This window comes from Amphiprion ocellaris, chromosome 2 (genome assembly GCF_022539595.1).
Source record: "Amphiprion ocellaris isolate individual 3 ecotype Okinawa chromosome 2, ASM2253959v1, whole genome shotgun sequence".
NCBI lineage: Eukaryota > Metazoa > Chordata > Actinopteri > Pomacentridae > Amphiprion > Amphiprion ocellaris.
Genome location: NC_072767.1, coordinates 33,349,200 through 33,368,079, shown reverse-complemented (window position 1 = coordinate 33,368,079; position 18,880 = coordinate 33,349,200). Strand labels below are relative to the sequence as shown.

At 38.5% G+C, this 18,880-nt stretch overlaps 1 protein-coding gene across 1 annotated transcript in view; it reads left to right on the top strand.

Moving 5' to 3' along the window:
• Positions 1 to 18,880, top strand: part of oca2 (oculocutaneous albinism II) — a 65,790-nt gene that overhangs the window by 15,207 nt on the left and 31,703 nt on the right. The window contains exons 10-18 of the mRNA XM_023267063.3: positions 586 to 657; positions 1,702 to 1,767; positions 3,561 to 3,617; positions 5,712 to 5,836; positions 6,123 to 6,261; positions 11,231 to 11,363; positions 13,040 to 13,187; positions 13,917 to 13,974; positions 14,136 to 14,244. Coding sequence (XP_023122831.2) covers positions 586 to 657; positions 1,702 to 1,767; positions 3,561 to 3,617; positions 5,712 to 5,836; positions 6,123 to 6,261; positions 11,231 to 11,363; positions 13,040 to 13,187; positions 13,917 to 13,974; positions 14,136 to 14,244 — 907 coding nt within the window. The remainder of the gene's footprint in view (positions 1 to 585; positions 658 to 1,701; positions 1,768 to 3,560; positions 3,618 to 5,711; positions 5,837 to 6,122; positions 6,262 to 11,230; positions 11,364 to 13,039; positions 13,188 to 13,916; positions 13,975 to 14,135; positions 14,245 to 18,880) is intronic.

The following is an 18,880-nucleotide window of genomic DNA, read 5'->3' as shown; positions in this document are numbered from 1 at the left end:
CAATTGTCGTGAAATTGACACGGCAATAAGGTGCCAAAAATGCAGGTGTTTACAGAAATGTGAATGAGATATTTAATTCCATGCCTGATCCATTGTAAGGCAAGTAGGTCACCCCTTGGTTGCACTATTCTTCTCCCAACTATGCACATCGTTGCAAGGAAACAAAAAACGCAGACACTTTAAAAACATTAACAGAAACATGCAACGACGGAGCTACACAGAATCGCTGCCACAAGAAACAGCGCACCGGTACGACTTCAAGCTTAATCTGTCTGTTCATTATTTCTGACAATCCAGTGACAGATGATACATCATTTTGTGGAAAGTACAACGGCATCCACAAGGTACTTTTGTGGCTGCCATCTTCAAGTTTCATGCTTTAATGAAAAATGAACATTACAGTAGTTTGTTTACAAGGTGCATATTTAAAAACATGGATTGTTGGTGTTGGTAATAAGTGTACTTTTCCTTTATGTGTGTTATGAAAGACTTTGTAAACTGTACTTAGATAAAGTTATTAAAGGATTGTTTCTTTCAATCAGAAGCTCTAAGTTAAGTGTTTGTTTTGTGTCTTTTTCATTTCAGATTGTGCACCGTACTTTGGCTGCCATGCTGGGATCTTTAGCAGCTTTAGCTGCTCTGGCTGTCATTGGTGATGTAAGTCTATCTTTTCTGTTTTAGTGAGAATGGGAAAAAAAAAACAACAGAAAAGCAAGAGTTGCTTTGCTTAACAAAACTATATTTTTTTCAAAATGCAAGTTGGCAACTCAACAGCACCTTTCTGGAAACAAAAAGTTGCTGTTGGTAGAAGTGGAATAAGTATTTAGATAGTAAAAGTACTTAAGTGGTTTTTGTAATTTAAAATTACTTCACTACAGGTAAAAGTCCTGCATAAAAAATCCTGCTTAAGTAGAAGTACATGCATATTAGCAGCAAAATGTTGTTGAAGTCAGATAAATCTGAAGGCTTGTTACATGATTAAATAAAGAGGAAAGAAGAAACAACTACATTTTGATCCACAAATATATTTTCAGTTTTTGATTTTCATCATTTTTAGTCTGATCTTGCTTATTGTGTAAACTGACAAAAATTGTAAATTGTAAATCATACAAATTAAACTGTGCAGGAGCCTGAAACTTTGTGCGTTGTACATTTTTGACAGTGTAAAGTGAATTATCAGGTTGATTCTTAATTAGCTCGTTACATTTTCACTTGTAGAAAAAACTGTAAAACTGTTGCATGTGGAAATAATTGTAACTTTTAGAATTATGAATTATACATTGGGGAAAAAAGGCCTAATTATTGTACAAACATTAATAATAGCACCTCTGATTACACACTGACATTTAGACAGTGGACATTGGAATCAGTATTGTTTCTTCCTTGTCTTCCTAAACTTTGAAAATATTTTCCTACTCATGCAGGGAAAGTATAGGTGGAATAATAATATTAATTATGGTTCCAGTTTGAGGTTGCTAGGATTTGTGACTTATAGAAATTCGAGCAATCGTGAACGTCACTGATTCCTTGTCTGCATTTTCTGTTATAACAAGTCAAAATGTCAGCAGTGCATGATGTCCGCTATTAATCAATGTGATGCTAATTTATGAACTTTTTCCTCTTTGTTATTTTCCTTCACAAATCTAATAGTTGTTGATAAATACCTCTCACATCTAATGGTTGTTTCTGTCTGTCCTACAGCGTCCCAGTCTGGTTACTGTGGTGGAGTGGATTGACTACGAGACTCTAGCTCTTCTGTTTGGCATGGTGAGTAACTCAACAAAGGAACACAGACAAATCATCAGTAACATTCATTAAAGCTTGTACAACTGTACTACACTCCTGTGTCCTTTCTCATTGAGTGACAGTGAAACCTGTTTCTGTGGAGTGAAACTGGCAAACTTGGGACCAAAAATCTGTCAGATGCAGCATTTTCATAGGTCGCACTGGTGAAAATGTCATTTAGCAGCGGGTACATCCGTGTTTATTTCTGGGCCACGCAGTCACTTTAAGAAAATCAACTGAGCCAAATTTGACATTAGAACACCTTATTTCACTCTTTTGGAACAAAATAATTTGCCTGAGTTGCTGCACTGCAGTAACTCAGTGGGGATTAGAAGCTTCTCTGTACACAGCCCCATAGAAGCTATGCGAGGCATTTAAGGAACATTGTGAATTTTAGCAGCTACAGATGCATGTGAGACATTTAGCAGACATTGGTAAATTAAAGCATATATAAATAATCTAAGTGTGATACATTTCGGGGACATGCGTAAAATTGTAGCTTCAGGAAACAACCTTGATTAAACTTTCCACTTCTAGACTGCATGAATCTCTGCAGCAGTAACACTCAACTGCCCACCACCACCACAGGTAAATTCTCAGCCGGTGGGAAACACTGAGATGTGCTAAATCAACCAACATTATGTATGCCATTTATTGGCAAAGGTGCACCCAATGTATGGCTGGGAACAGCTTTTTCTTGATAGCATCATCATTCTGAATTTAAATGTTGAAAAATGCACTTTTTACAGCGCTAAACAAGAGCTACCTTTTACTAACTATAAGGCCCAGATCATCCTCATGAAAAAGTAGAAAATATTTATGTTCACATTTATTCCTGTCTACAGTCACTCACATGATGTGTTAAGTATGTGCGGGAACTGACAAAAAAGTAGAATATTTTTAATTCAAGTTCAGTGCCAGAAAGCTAAATGAAAAGTTTTTAATGTATAAAAAAGTGAAAAAATTGGGCTCACTAGTGCAACTAATGTAAAATGTTTGTCTGGAGCCCTGCTTTGGAACATATCACTAAATACACATAAAAGATAGCTCTGCTAAATCAGTAACACCTAAAAGTGACACTGCTGCATGGCTGCTACAGATGGTAGCTGACTTTGGAAAACTTCCACTGACGACAGCTGTTACTGAAATTTTCAGCTCAGAGTTTCTGAAAATATTGCAAGCCGAACCAATATATTTTAAAAAATGCAGGGTTTCTCTATGCATGGAGGTAGTAATGTTGAGCTGCTTTAAGTTTTAAATCACTCTGAAGCAGTTCAGAGTTGTTTTCAAGCTTACCTGCAAAACCTCTTTTTTGGGTGTGTTCTGTTTGCTGTCCATACCATATAATAATGGATGTGATAAAGAGAGAACACATTTACAGCGTTCTTCTTGGCTCAGAATAGGCCTTTAAGAGATGAATATGACAGTGAAAATGATGAGTCACAGTACAGTCAGGGAAACATTAGCCTATTACACAGAAATCTGTGTATTTTCCAGGTATTTCTGATCATTTAATAAACAAAAATGTCTGTTATGCTTGAATAAATGAAACACCAAAGAACAGAACTGGTTAAAAGTAGCATTTTGTTGCTGGTTAAAACCTCTTTTGAGGTGCTCAAAATTCCTCCCTGATTCAGAAACGCATTTATCACTCCAGTACCAGCTCTTATGTGAACACCATTGTGGCATCTGTGTCTGTTTTTAGAATATCAGGCTGACACATCTTGTTGCATAATTGTTTTTATTATTTAGCAAATGTAACCTGCTTCTCACAGATGGTGCTGGTGGCCATTTTCTCTGAGACTGGCTTCTTCGATTACTGTGCTGTGAAGGTGAGTAAATCAAAACTAAATATCAATTACAGTCAGTTCCACTAATATTTAATATTAATGTTGAAGACAACAGAATCCATTCAGTCAATCCAGAAAGAACATGAACATGAAAATTTACATTTAGGATCAAAGCATTTATTGTTTGCGTTGCTTGTTTACCTTTGACCACGAGTGACAGATGTATGAAATTATCTGTCCAGCTTTGAGCTATTTCTGAAATTAGCACTGATACTTGACACTGTAGTTTTGATTTTGACTTATCTGGCACAAGCAAGATTTAGGAAGATATTTGTATTGTAAGATATGTAAGTTTTGATGTCTGTGTTTACATCCTGACCCAAAAATCTGGCACTATAACAGGCTGACAAGATTGACATTTGTTTTGTTTGGTGGCAAAGTTCAGAAAACTGGGTTGTCAAACAAGCTGAATTTGTATGCTGCTTATTTCAAGCACAAGAATGTGCTTTATTATTATTAACTGTAGCTGCACTTGGTATAAACTTTCAGACGTCATCTTTAACCCTTTGAAGCACAAATTCCCCCAACAGTTTTGAGAGACACATTATCTTTTTAAAATCACTGTACTGTAAAAAACAAACTGTAAAAACAGAAATAATTACTGGATTTTTCACTTTCCAAGAGTCCTGGATCTAATCATGTGTGACATGTAGTTCTGTCAAGACAAATAACAAAATCTACGCTTAAAATTGTCATATTTCATCCAAATCATTTTATTTTACATTTTATTTAATTGTCAAAAATTAACCAACAGATCCTGTAAAAAATAAAACAAACTAAAGTTCTGCTCTCCTCAGCCCAACTGAGAAGCCATTACTACAAAAATTCAGGGACTATGCAGAACTGAACCACAGACTGGGTTTTGACAGATCAGAGAGGAGACGTGTATGGAAACAATTAGAGCATTTGAGAGCAAAATAAAACATGCTTGAGCAGTAAAATAAATGTGGCATGGTTCAAAAACGACATACAGAGGAGCAAGCTGTCAGCAAGTGGAAGATACATTCAGCATGGTGAAATTGCCTCTCGAGTTGAAATGCAGAGTAATGTCTAGTTTGTAGAGATTGTAAAATGTAAATAACAAAATACGTATAGATTGTAGAGCCACCATTTTCCCCAGTATTGGTGAGCATGCAGAAAAATATACATTTGGATTTTTGTTTTTTCAGTTTTGAAAAGTATATTATCAAACAAATCTAAGCTTTTGTGGGATTATTATATTTTTGAGTTCTCTCTACTAGTAATAGTTGTGCTTTTTCTATATAGGTGCAGGACAGTGACTGAAAATGTGACAGGAGCAAAAAATCGCCCAGAAACTGTCTGAGGTTAAGAGAGTTCATGCTTTTTAGCTCTGTAAAGTAATTTTTCTGGTGCTACACTTCCACGTCTGCATCTATCCTACATTTAATAGTAGAATACACATTCTCAAATTAATGTTAGATAAGACCTTCATTATCGCTGTATAAAGAAGGTCAAGGTTTCTGTTCATCAGAAAACAGCTTTGGGGTGCTCAGCTTTAATTCTGAACGTTGATGAAGGAGGGCGATGACTTTGTCCTTCAGGTACTGTCAGACCTGGAAAACAGGGGAATCATGCAGGCTCATGAATTTTAAGTGTGAGTTGGAGGAGGGCAGACACTCCAAAATCAAATACCCTCTCAGAGAGGAGCTTCTCACACATTGTACTATTACATACAAAAGGTATCCATCCCAACTCGCTCTCATGAGGTTAGGACTGCTATATAAATGTTAAAGTCTTGTCGCTTCAGAAGATAATAAGATGTTGTAAGTGAAAATCTGCATGCAGTTCCTTATTATGTGGCTTTTTTGGAATCTTTGCACTGTGCCATCATTCGTTTTCATTCAATCCTGCATTTTTACCATTTTACTATCACATCCTTAATGCTTCAAAAGCCTGAAAAGTCAGAATTTGTCCTCACTGTTTCCATTTAATTAGTATTCTGACTCATTTTTTTTAGATTTTATGTCATTTCTATGACCTGAATGAAGACATCCACGTAATGGTTTCCTAATTGCCTATAACATTGTCTCCTCATTATATTTCTTCACTCTGCAGGCTTACCAATTATCCAGAGGAAGAGTGTGGCCTATGATTATCATCCTCTGTCTCATTGCTGCCATTTTATCAGCTTTTCTGGACAACGTGACCACTATGATGCTTTTCACACCCGTCACCATAAGGTACGGACTATTGTTAGTGCTGGTATTTTCTGCCCTCGATGTAAATCCATACACTGAACTATTATTAAGTTCTCAAATTCACTTTTGTTGCCAGAAGGCCAGAATATAGATGATGTTTGACTTGACACCCAGCAGATAAAACAGAGCTTTAATTTGTGAATATCCTGCACAGCGACCGATGCTTTTTATCTTCCCATGTCCTTCTTATGTTCCTGTATTTATTTCTCCCACCAATTGCAATCTAATCGGTGCTAAAGGGCTTTTCTGTCTCTATCTGATTTTGCAGGTTGTGTGAGGTGCTTAATCTAGACCCCAGACATGTCCTGATTGCAGAAGTAATCTTCACCAACATTGGAGGGGCCGCCACAGCTGTCGGAGATCCACCCAATGTGATTATAGTATCAAATCAGGACCTGCGCAGAGAAGTAGGCACTTTGACAGCTCTCAGCTTTAACACACACTAATATACTGTCAAAGCTCAGCTCTGTGTAATCTGACACATGAACCAAACACCTAGCAGAGCAAACATGTGACTTCCGTGTAACCGGGTGAACAGGAGATAAGATGACTGTTTCAGCTGTACAGATGGTGCAGTGCTCACAGGTGACTGATAAATTAAGGAACATGACTGAACATGGATTCAATCTAATCATGGCTGTTACCTCAAGCTCTTTATTTATCTTTGCTGTTTTGATAATGGCAGCAGTATTTGTTAGATTCATGTTTCCACACTTTTCAAGTGTGGAAACAGTGGCTAAGAGCATTGCCTTAAATAGAAGATGAATTTTCAAGACTTTTCCTCATGAGTTATTGCACTTGTATTGATTAGTTTTACACTTGGATCCCATGAATGTATTTTTAAAGTAAAGTAACTAACTCACGAAGCAACCATCTTCAACTGGAAGCACTGAATGCTGCTTGAATATATTTTATTTCAGCATGTTTAGATGAACAGCTTTGGTATTGGTGTTGGCACCTTACTCCTCAATCTATAATATGTAAACCTAACAGTTTTGAAAACCTCATGCTGTTTGTTAGATAATAATGAAAGGAGCATCACTGAGATGGCAGCAATAAATATGTGCTGAGAAACAGTGACAGTTATTATTCCAAACTCAACCAGTAGCACTTTAAACCTCCATTAGGTAATATTTTGATATTATCATCAAAAGACTCCATACAACTTCAAAGTGACTTTGTTGCTGCCAATCCAGCTGAGATTTAACACCAGACATTTGAACCTTAAACAGCTGCTGCTTGCCCTTAGATCATTATTTAGATTTGTTAGTTTGTAGTTTTAATAATCTGACAGGGGGCAGTAAAGAGGATCTTGAAGTCCATGTTGGTATGTCTTCCTATTTTGGGGTTCATGTTACTCACAAGAGCAAGATAAGTCAAAAGAATATCAAAGTTGATGCTGGTTAAAGTGTATAATATCATATTTGGGTTTTTCCCCTTCTTTTAGTGTGTCAGAAAAACTTCTGAAACTGCAGCTATAAAAATAAAACCCAGACCTGATTTGAATTTGGCAACCTTCCCAGCTGAAAAACTCTCCTTGTACAGCAACAGATCACTCTTAGCGCTTCTGCAACATTTGTAATTCTTCATGGAAGTCCATGTCGAGCACCATCTGCCAGGCGCATTAAATCTTCTCCACTGTGTCAAACTGACAAGCCTAGAATTTGAATTTTATTTTGAGGAAGAGGAAGAAATCACAGGAAGCTAAATGTAGTTGGTTAGCAACGGTTGTGTTGTTACGACTAAAAAAATCTGTACTTAATCACTGCACACCCTCATGCCATCGCGCTACAGCTGAGGTTATTTGTGCCGAATGTTCTCTCTCAGACACGGCAGACTGACAGTACAACTGTCTATGACATGATTAATCACCTGCACAGCCTCATGTTGGATGTTGCAGAAAACAATCCCTTTTCTGTACGTCAGATGAAGACTACTTTAAATGTTCACCTCTCTTGTTACAGTTAACAAAATGTGCCATTAGGTTTATGAAAAGTTCCTAAAATCAGCTCCAATCTTCTATCCCTCCTCAGATTTCATCATTTCTAATACCTGTGTTGAGTAACACCTTCGGAGTGCTTCACCTTCCTGTGACACACTCAGCAGCTTATTTTATTGAGCCTCTAGTCTTCTACAAGAGGCCTGCTGTGGCACGCTGGAGACCCTGTCTTTGGGATTAGTCTCTGATTAAACTTGTGAAGGAGACAGTGTCACTCCTGATGCAATAATGTTTGAAACCGTGTAACTGTAAGCCCAGCTCTTTTCCAGTGGTCGGTGATGTTCGCAGTTGGTTCAGGCCATTCCCACTGTGATGTAACAGCCAATAATCACATTTATTTACACTTACATGCAGCCCTGTCAGTCCCAATACAATTAAGCTGAATTCTCAATTATTTTTGAGGTAAAGGTATTTTGTCTCGCATTGCGTTTGACATATCACAGTTACATTTCTAACCAAGAGATATTTACCATTTATTGTGGAATGTGGCTGCACACAAGATAGAAAAATGCTGTGAAGCCATATCTAATATTTTGAAATTCCAGTGACCACAGTGAAGGAGTGCAGGAGTTTCACACTGTGAAAATCTCAAAGGGTTTTGTAGGAAGACAAAAGTGACCTCTGAGCTGATGTTGCAAGACACCAAGAAGAATCCAGCAGTCACCACCGAGACCATCCTATGAATCTCAACAGTTCTGATTCCAACATCTCACAACAGACACAGATAATGAATCGGGCTCTGCATGGCTGGAGACCAAGAATGACCACATTTCCAAGACAGGTGCACAAAAGCTCATCTGGCCATTGAAAATGACTTATCTGGGTAAAGAAGGAAGTTGTTGGTCATGAGTTTTGTAGTTGAATGTATCGAAAATTGAGTTACCTGGACTTGAGGGTGTGACTTTCATATAGTGAAAGAAGAGAAGAATGCCATCATCATAGTCAAGCATGGTAGTGAGAATGTAATGCTTTTTGGGTTTTTTTCAGCTGATGAGTCAGGAAACCATGTCAAAGTAAAGGGCTTCTTGAGAAAGGAGGACAACATCAAGATTCTGGAGGAAAACATTAGATTGTGCGCAGAAAACCAGACATTGGTCCGAAACATGCAGCCAAAGTGGTTGAGAAATGGTTACTGGAAAACACTACAAAGATTTGGGAACAGCTCAAACAATCCAGACCTGAATCCTACTAATAATCTGTGGAGGGCACAAAATCCAGTTTGATTGCTGAGGTGAAGGATAAAGATACAATTAATACGACTAATTAATAAGAAATGGGAATAGTGTTGTAAATTAAAATGGCGTCATAGCAATAGTTAAAGAAATCATTATCATTAACATGTTCAGCACACACACGCACACACACACACACACACACACATATATATAGCGCTTTTCAAGACACTGAAAGACACTTTACAAAGTAGGCAAGAGCCCCCCAAAAAAATATATATATAGTGCAAAAAGAAGAAATATATGTCTTTTATATCCAGAAGAAACCTTCTTGTCAAATATCAATTCCAAATAGCCCAAGATTTGGCATGAGTGTGAGAAATTTTGGGCTTAGCTATATGTCAGACTCTTGTCTTTCAAGGATAAAATACATTTCTTTCAAATCAGAATGCACTTGAGTTGTGTTGTAATGTAGTTGTTGTGAGACTGACATGAAATCCATCGCACCAACATGCGTTTTATGATATATTTGTAAGTCTAGTTGTGATTTGTCATCAGAATGAAAATGACTTCATAATACACTCCTCCATTATTCATCATGATATTTTGGAGACCCGCTTAGAGACGAGTTGTTCTTACAAATTGTGACAAAAAGTGATGATTTTACTGAGTTAATCAGAGCAGTCTGAAAAGGGCAATAACTTGTAGGCTCTTCTCATAACCTTCACTCTTTGTTTGCTCAGAGGGGCAGAATGTTACATCTCTAGAAGACATGACATTTTCCCCACTGCTTGATGTGGCATCTGTTTGGTGCACGTGACATTTTAGCTTTTGCAGCTGCAGCAGTATGTGGTCTCCTCTGGTATACAGTAGCTGCTGCCACACCAGGCGCCCACAGCCCGCGGTCCAGTTTGTTTTGGCTGCATTTCCCAGGTGACAGAAGCGCCGGGACACGGCAGCACCGCACTCGTTCAGTCATGTCTGGCCTCTGATAAGCACAGCTTGTGCGTGCATGCATCGTTTGCTCGCCTGTTTGTTTGTTTGCATGCTTGCTTGTTTGTGTCGAGGGGGATTTTTTCGGGAGAAACCCAGCGATAGAGAGACTGGCACATCTGTGAAGTGCGCGTTCAGGTGGTTCTGCCCCTCATCAGAGTGTCCTTGTCTCTGATTTGTTATGGAGCAAGCTGGCATGGCGCATACAAAATTACCACCTCATGTAGTATAGTTTTACTGATTTTGGCAGAGAGTAATTTTTCTCTGCCAAATGGATCCTCTCCAACCAGAGTTGATAACGTTGGTCCTGAAATACGGACACACCGGGGTCACAGTTGACAGCTGCAAACAGAGATACATTTACATTACACACTTAGATCTTTTCGCTGTCGGTTTTGTTCTCTTGTATCTTCTGGAACACAAATAGAGGATATTATAACTCTGTTTTCAGCCCACAAGATCACTGCAGCCTAAGAGCAAATCTCCATGGAGGCCTGAATAAAGGAGGAGACAGAGTTGTGCTTTAGAAGGAGCATTGTGATTAAAGTAACTGTGTGACGCAAAGGAAAGCAAATCTATTGCTATATATCTGATACAGCAGGTCGAGTCGTGTGAAAATATGGTTTATCCTGCAACATGTTTCACTGCATCACCTCCTCTTTATCTGTTATTGTTTTATTTTGCAACAGGGGATCCTGTAGAGGTCACTATTAACCAGTTTTCCTTTAGGGGCTGCTATTTCTCATGCATCAAATATGAGGTCCATGCCACACTAGACCTTTGTCAATTTGAAAAAAAAAAAACTTGAGGATATAAAAATCAACACCCCTTTGTGTGCAAAAATCAAATTCATTGTCGTTTCTCCAGGTGGCCTTTAAATTTGTACTCTGTCTTTAATGCCTTTTAATGGCGCCACAATACCTCTATTCTTCACCCAATGTACAGAACAGTAATTACTGAAATTACTTGAGGTTAAATGCACCGCCAGAGTTGTTCTGTGAAGGAACACGATGAACAGTTCAGCTGAACTGCTTTATTCTCACTCGGTGCTAATCCAGAAGACCACATTACTTATCCCACTTTGTGTCACTGCTGTACAGATCATTGCTGCAAGCCGTTTTCTCACCAAAACTGATGTCAATTTGTCACATCTGAATGAAATTCACAGCAGACTGTGTTTGTCTAACATATTTTTTATTATGTGCCTTACAGGGGATTGATTTTGCCAGTTTCACAGGCTACATGTTCCTTGGAATATGCCTCGTCCTTTTCACCTCATTTCCCTTCCTGCGGATGCTCTACTGGAACAAAAAACTTTACAACAAAGAGTCTATTGAAATAGTTGGTGAGTTGGTGACACTTACGCAAATGCAATGTATGTTTTTAAAATATTGATGAAAATGGCCCTTTTTGTTGGAAATATTGTCTTTCTCCCTAATCCTTTTTTACATGAGCAAGTTTTTTTCTTCTCTTTGTTGAGATGGTGCTTTTTGGGTGAGATTATGGTTCTGTTCTGTGACTGAGATATAAATCAAAGCAGCACCCTGGATGTGACACAATCTGAAATGTATTACGATGGTTTTTCATTATTGTTACGCAGAGTGTTATCACATTAAGGACACCTGTGCACACACTGCCAATACAATAAAGCAAGACACCTTCGTAGGTGAAGTGCTGACCTGATAGAAATGTAATAAATAACTAGGATTTACAGTTCCCCTCAGGATTTAGATGTTTAAAAATCACAACTGAAGTACTCAAGACACTCGGCTAAGTCCAGCATCATGAATAGGGGTGGAACTCCTTTTCCTTCTTTCACTGGCTCGCCTCCCTCGAGACTCTAGTGACTCACCCAGTGTCCCAGACACCACATGGCTCATCTCAGAAAACCCCTTTTCGCTGATGTTCAGCTGTTGGCTCTGACTAGTTGGCAGTGAAAAAACTGATTCAGTAATCCAGAGAGCGGCCTGAGAGAAACACAGGACTCCCTTCTCTTGGAATTGTGCTGCTATACAAACTATTCAGTTACTCTTACAGATCACAGGGCCTTTATGCATCTTTTAATTATCCAACAATAGAAAATACAATATTAGGCCCTCCCTGAAGACTTGGTCCAGAGGTAGAGGAGGATCATTTAATAAGAATAAAAACCACAGGGTGTGTTTGGTTTGGAAGATGACTGCATCCTCCATCCTCAAATCTGTTCTGTGCTACTGTAGATCTTTGCATACGAGACCCCAGGGATGTAGATAATGGGCGAAATAATAAAACTTGGATATTTGTGTGAAATTGGTAGCAGTTCTTCTGGAAGCACAGCCACCACTTATCAGTGTTTACCCACAATACTACAATGCCTCCTCTCTGAGAGAACCTTAGCAGGGGATCATTAAAACCGAGCTCCCCAGTGCTCCCATTTAGGAAGCGAGGAAGACTGACTGGAGCTGTATTGTCACAGTGAGCCTTGGGGAGATTCACGGAAGCCAGTGCTGATGACTGTGGTGAATGTTCAATGCAGGCCCAATAGCCCATCTGTAAGTCCCACCCTGTGGAGTTTCCGCTTCTCCTGGCAACCTGGTTTACTCAGGAGAGCATGTGGCTGGATCAGCTCAGACCTCCTGCCGTTGCTGGTAATTGTGCAGATTTGCTTACAGGAAAGTTTTTTTTTTATTCCTGTGCTTGTTAGATCCTGTTAAGGTCACCTAGCAACCTTTCTGAAAAAAGGATGACACCTACTGACATCTAGACTAGGGTCCAACTCCCCTCAGGCTGCATCTCTGTTTCAGCATTAGCTGCCCCTGAGCTGGTCAGTGTGCCTGCGGTTGGGCTGCATTATTCGATGGAGACTCACACAGCACATTGACTGAAAACATCACAATAAAATCTCAGCTGCAGAAGACATTACCATGTAAATCCCCCACGATAAACATGCTGCTGCTCAACTTCAGCGCTCTGAAGGCTGTGTGTTTGACATGCACTAAACAGGTGGCTTTCTCTCCTGCTCTGTTTGTCCTCTTGCTCCAGAATTGAAGCATGAGATCCTGGTTTGGAGGCAAACAGCTCAGCGCATTAACCCCGCCAGCCGAGAGGAGACAGCTGTGAAATGCCTTCTGATGCAAAAAGTCCTTAACCTGGAAAGTCTGCTGCGCAAGATGATGAAAACCTTCCAAAGGTTAAAAGAAAAGCACTGATAACAGAAAATGTAGCTGTCATTCTTAAGATTGCTTTTACACTGAAGCAGTTTTAAAAAGCAACTCATGTTTACGGCCTCTTTACATGTGATACAGACACTATTAGTGCCTTTTGTTTAATGAGATGAAGAATTCTGCATTTAATTGTTTATTACTTCTGAAATTAGACGTAATGTATTCTTTTGTTTAAAACACAGCATCACCAAGCAACCTGTTCTCATTTCAGAGGTGTCAAATATTGCCTTTTTGTTGAATCTGTTAACTTCCATTGTGTCAATATTCAACATAATTGATGTATACGAGCTAGGAAACCCCACAAGATACACTTTGTGTCTAAATTCACATCACTTCTTCTCTGTCAATTAGCTCTCAAAGTATTTATTGCTTCAAGATGTATTTAGTTTCATTTGTACATAAAAACACATTTATGTCCGAAGGTAGTTTCTTTTTTTGTTCCCTTTTTGCTACACCTGCTTTCTGCACCAGCATAACAATTATCCTAAGTCCACAAACACAAATTAGTAAGTGTGGGAAATGCAGACGCACAATAAATACTCAACAAATACCTAAAAACAGCACAACTTTCAGTATGTAGTGATAAACAGCTCAGAGAGGCATATTTTCTGTGATTTAAATGATATTTTCTTCTGTTTATTAACTCTTAGAGACATGAAATGAATGTGAAATGTAAATGTTGTTCTGTCCGACAGACAAATTTCTCAGGAGGACAAGAACTGGGAGCAAAATATTCAAGAATTGCAAAAGAAGGTACTTCACCTCCTCACCCAGTGTGACCGTGGTGCATTGATGTTATCTGAGTAATGAAGTTGGCCTGGACTTTTAAAGTTCATTGAAGACAAATACTGTCAGTTGTGCGATAAAATCGCCCTCTTCCTCATTCAGAAAGAATATTATTTTCTCCTCCACAGCACAGAATAACTGACAAGGTTCTCTTGGTGAAGTGTGCGTCCGTCCTTGGCGTGGTCATCTTCATGTTCTTCCTCAACTCCTTTGTTCCCAGCATTCATCTTGAGCTCGGTAAGTGCCCCTCCGTGTTTGTGTGTTTTTCCACTGTTGTGACTGACCAAGCTGTGTTGCTATGGGCTCTGTCATGTAATTGTGAAACACGGCTTCCTCTAGCATTGCAATTTAAAAAATGGGCTGACTAGCAGATGCAACTAACCAACTCCACGGATACTGAGCTACATTTAGAGCCATCATAATGCATCTATTCATGTGGTGCAATTTGAAACCTGCATTGATGAGCAATGTTCCAGTGAAACTACATCTAGTTCTTACATGTAACTCTTGTTTTTAAATGTAAAAATAGGTAACAGTAATTCAGAGTTGCAACACACTAAATGGTTACCACGGACAACCGCACAAAAGCTTGAACTTAATAGACAACCTAAAAGCTGTGTAAAACCACCATACAGTCAATTCATCAGATTATGCAACCCAGTTTCTAAGAAAGCCCTTAATAGTGGTACCCACAAAAGACGACTAAATTTACTTGCAGATGAGTTACATCATCTTAAAGCAGTCCTAACCTGTTTTTTTTAGATAACAACTGAATAACACACACCTATTAGCCACAACATTAAAACCACCGGCCTCGTATAGTGTAGGTCCCTCTCATGCTATAAAAACTGCTCTGACCTGACCTGACAAAACATGGACACGGGACTTCTGGGAGTGTCCTGTGTCAGATCCTTTGGCTTCTGGGTGTTGTGGATGGGATCTCCGGAGATCAAGCTTGTTTTTGCAGTGTGGCTGAGTGCATTGTCCTGCTGGGGGAGGTGTTTTTGGTCTGTAACAATGTGTAGATGGGTGGTGTATGTCAAGGTAACATCCAGATGACTACCTGAGGGCTGTACTATGAAGCAAGTTTAAGACAGCCAGGCTTTTTTATGTTTGACAAAAACTTAAACCTCAGTCTGAGATGACAGGTATCACAAAGGGGATTATCAGTTTTGTTTGTTTATTCAAACTGTCTACTTCAAATTTTGAATGCGTTTTCACGAAAGGAAACGTTTAACGCATCACATGACTCTTCTTTCTGCACAAAATGAAATGATTGTGTGCAGCTGCTGCAGTCCACAACGACAAGGAATATAAAAATGTATGGTGGTAAGAAGCGCTACTACTTCAAATGATGCAAGAGAGGAATGCTGGTAGGAAACTAATGTATTTATTTTACTGATCAGTGCAGCTGCTTATTTCTAACTGACAGCTGCACAACTTTAAACTTCCTCTATTTAAACATGATATTGTATTGTAATGCATTTAGATGTCACACTGTCCCATTATGAAGGGTGTCACTTTAATATTTGGCCATATCTAAGTGAAATTAATACTACTGCTTGAGTATTCTCTATAATAAATACCAGTAGAATAGTATATTTTCTAACCTGTGTTCTATTAGCTGCAATATCAGCAGTGTAAATGAGCCAAACATAAAAACATGTTTTTATGATTTCTGAACAAATGTAGGGTTCCCATGGCAACGCGATACACACAGTGTGCGCTACTGTGACTACACGGCTTCATCCAGTGGTTTTAGTACATGTTTGCACATAAAACATATCCTCTCAGCTGAGAATCTGTATCGCTCATAAATAATCATCAGGAAATGTTTTGTGAAAAGGAAGGCGCTTCTTCCGGTCAATTTAAATCTGTAACTCTGCATCAGGTACTATTTTGATCTAGCCAGGTACAAAAGAGAGCCACCTTCGTGATGCTAAAACTCTGACTTTCAGCTCAACACACCTGCTAACCCACTAATCTGGCTTCGTAGTACAGCCTTCTGGACTCAAAGTTCCCCAGCAGAACATTGCATTGCAGTGAGATGATCATATGTTAGTGGTTTTAATGCTGTGGCTGATTGGTGTAATCTGAACGTATCACCTGACTGCTGTGATTATGTCCAAGTTTTCCTTTATTGAACGTCATTGATTTTCTATGTAAAGAACAGAACAGTTGTAACCCACTAATGCAATAAAAACAATAAAGGCACTACTCTGCATTTGTTGACATTGGCCCCTTTTACTCATATTTCTATATATATATATACTTAAAGGTGCTCATTGATCTTTATTCTAGCTGTTGGATGGCTGTATAGAGCCTGTACCCCCCTGACATATTTATTATGAATCTATGTCTGTAGAGAAAAGGCCAGCTAACTGTAGAATGCCAGAACTGCACTTAAATATTGATTATGAGCTTGTTCCATCATGTGCTGATAATATCATGTGTTTGTCTCCCTTGTATAAATCCTCTCTACTCCTGGCTTATTAAGTTAAGGAAAAAATGTTCAATTCTCTTTCAGATTATAGATGTGAACAATTCATAATCCCGTTTCAATATGGAGACTGGCTGATAAGATTTGCGGCATTTGTTGTTTTTGCCTTCATTTAGAATTATCACAGTTTGTTTCCATGCTGGCTTCACCACAGACTTGCTGAGAGTCATATTTAGGAAATATAACCATACAGTGGTGATGTACTTGTCTTTGGTTTAGTCTGCTGATAGCCATTTCCAGTTCTTTTTTTGTGTTTCTCCTTCGGAAGGCAGGTCTCGCGATGTAAAGTAGTTCTGATGTTATCTTCATCATCATTTTTTAGTCGTCAGTGCAAGTTTTTAAAGTAGTCTGAAGAGTTTGTTGAATTTTTTCGTCTTCATGACCTCATTTGTTACTTAAAGATAAGAGTTGTTTAGCTTTTGGGTGTGATTCATAAAAGGGTTTTTGTGAATCTGTTCCTTTTCAGTCAGTATAGTTAATTTATGTTCTTAGTTCTTCCATCTGCTTTGTTGGCCCTTTTTCTTATATTTAGGTTGTTTTTCTTGCACTCTCTGTGTTTTCACTTACTTGTCTTTTTTGGCTTTTCATTTTATTTACATATGCTCTTCTTGAGATTTGATCTCCTTTCATTGGTGCATTAACTGTTTCCCGAACAACCGTTGGACCTTCACCATGTTATTTTTATACAGTCACTAATTTCTATTTTGATGTCATTAACAATAGTTTTGCAATTTAAAATGCTGTCATTAATCCTGCGTTGTACTTTAGTTTCATTCACATGTATGGTTAGGTAGATTATAGGTTTCCAATGTAAATCCCTGACTCTGTGGCTCCTGCTGTGCTTCTCGTATAGGGCTGTATATTAAGATCTCAGTGGATCTACATTCTTGTGTTTGAAATTGAAATCCCTTTTCTTTTGGGGTTTTCTTGATCTCATTATATGCTCTGTGATTTTTAACGGTCTCAGTGATCACGATTGAAGTAGAGAGTTCCGTTACCCAGTTTGGTTTTGCCCTTTTTCTAAGCTTCTGTCAAGACCATCTCCTTGGTACAGAATTTTCGACAGGTATAGTAGCTCTCGGTGGGTCTTCAGGTTGACGTTTGTGAGGAAGTGACTGATGTCCCTGCTTTTCTGTATTATTCTCAGATCTAAGTCCAACAATCATGACAAGTTACATAAAGAGTCGACCAGTGAACTGTGGTATTGAGTTTCCCTGCTTCACCTTCTTTGCAACTCCAAGGATATGTATATTGTTTGTCCTGGATTGTGACTAATTCTGGCAGTTGTCTGGACGGATCTTTGCCGTTGTTTCGTCTATGTACAGAAACAGAAAACAGCTTCAGTTGCCTGCACCACCCATTCCTCCATCTGCTTCACCAACACTGTCAGACAAACTCTGCAAACTTATCAACTGCCATAAATTTCTTGATCTGAGCAATGAATTTTGTGTCCCAAACAGTAATTATGCTTCTTCAGATTAGATGTTAGTTGATTTATTATCTTGATTGTGTTTAATTGAGTCTTTCCGACATTCCTATTGGAATGTCAAGTGTTGGTCACTATGACTGTTTAATCTTGACTTTTCGGCATCTTTGCTTTCCATTTGTGTCTTCCCACTCTTCAATCATTTATTTCACTTAAAGATAGAGTGTGGGACTTTTACATATAAATGAGCATTTGTTAGAGTCAAGCCATTACCAAACAAATTAACAAAATTTGAAAGATTTGTCCTTGTGCACAGGATAAATCTCTCTGTATTTTGCAGTACACAAAAGTTTTAAATCTGTTTTCTGTGATGACATTTCCACACTGGTGCACAGATACCAATGTGTTTTTGCGTAAGTGATTGATTTGCTACATTTAATCCACACAGCAGGCTAAATGTTGGGTTATTAGGTGGGAAAATTACTCTTTGACTTTCGTAACAAGATTCGTAAAACAGCTATTCGTCCTCCACCAAACAAGAAGCTGGCAAAACAAGGCACTAGCTGGTTAACATAGTGGAGCATTTAGCAACTAAAGAGACGGATATTTCCCTCAGAATGTGGTGGAGACTAAACATAGAGCTACAAATGATGAATAATGAAAATTGCTCCATTTCTGGTGGATATCTAAATAAAGGGAAATGCACATTAATTTGCAGATAGTTTGGCATATGAACTTAAATGGTACTATAATACTCGTGCTACGGTCAGATCGTTTCTGCAGCCCCTAGTGGGAAGCAAAGCACTTATTAGAGTTTTGAAGAGACTAATATTTTTAATTTTAGGTGCGTTTACAGAATAGTGCATGTATAATCAGCAGAATAGGCCATGACTACTGATATCATTCTGTGCAAGGCTTCATAATCATTTCAGTATTTTTGATCAACC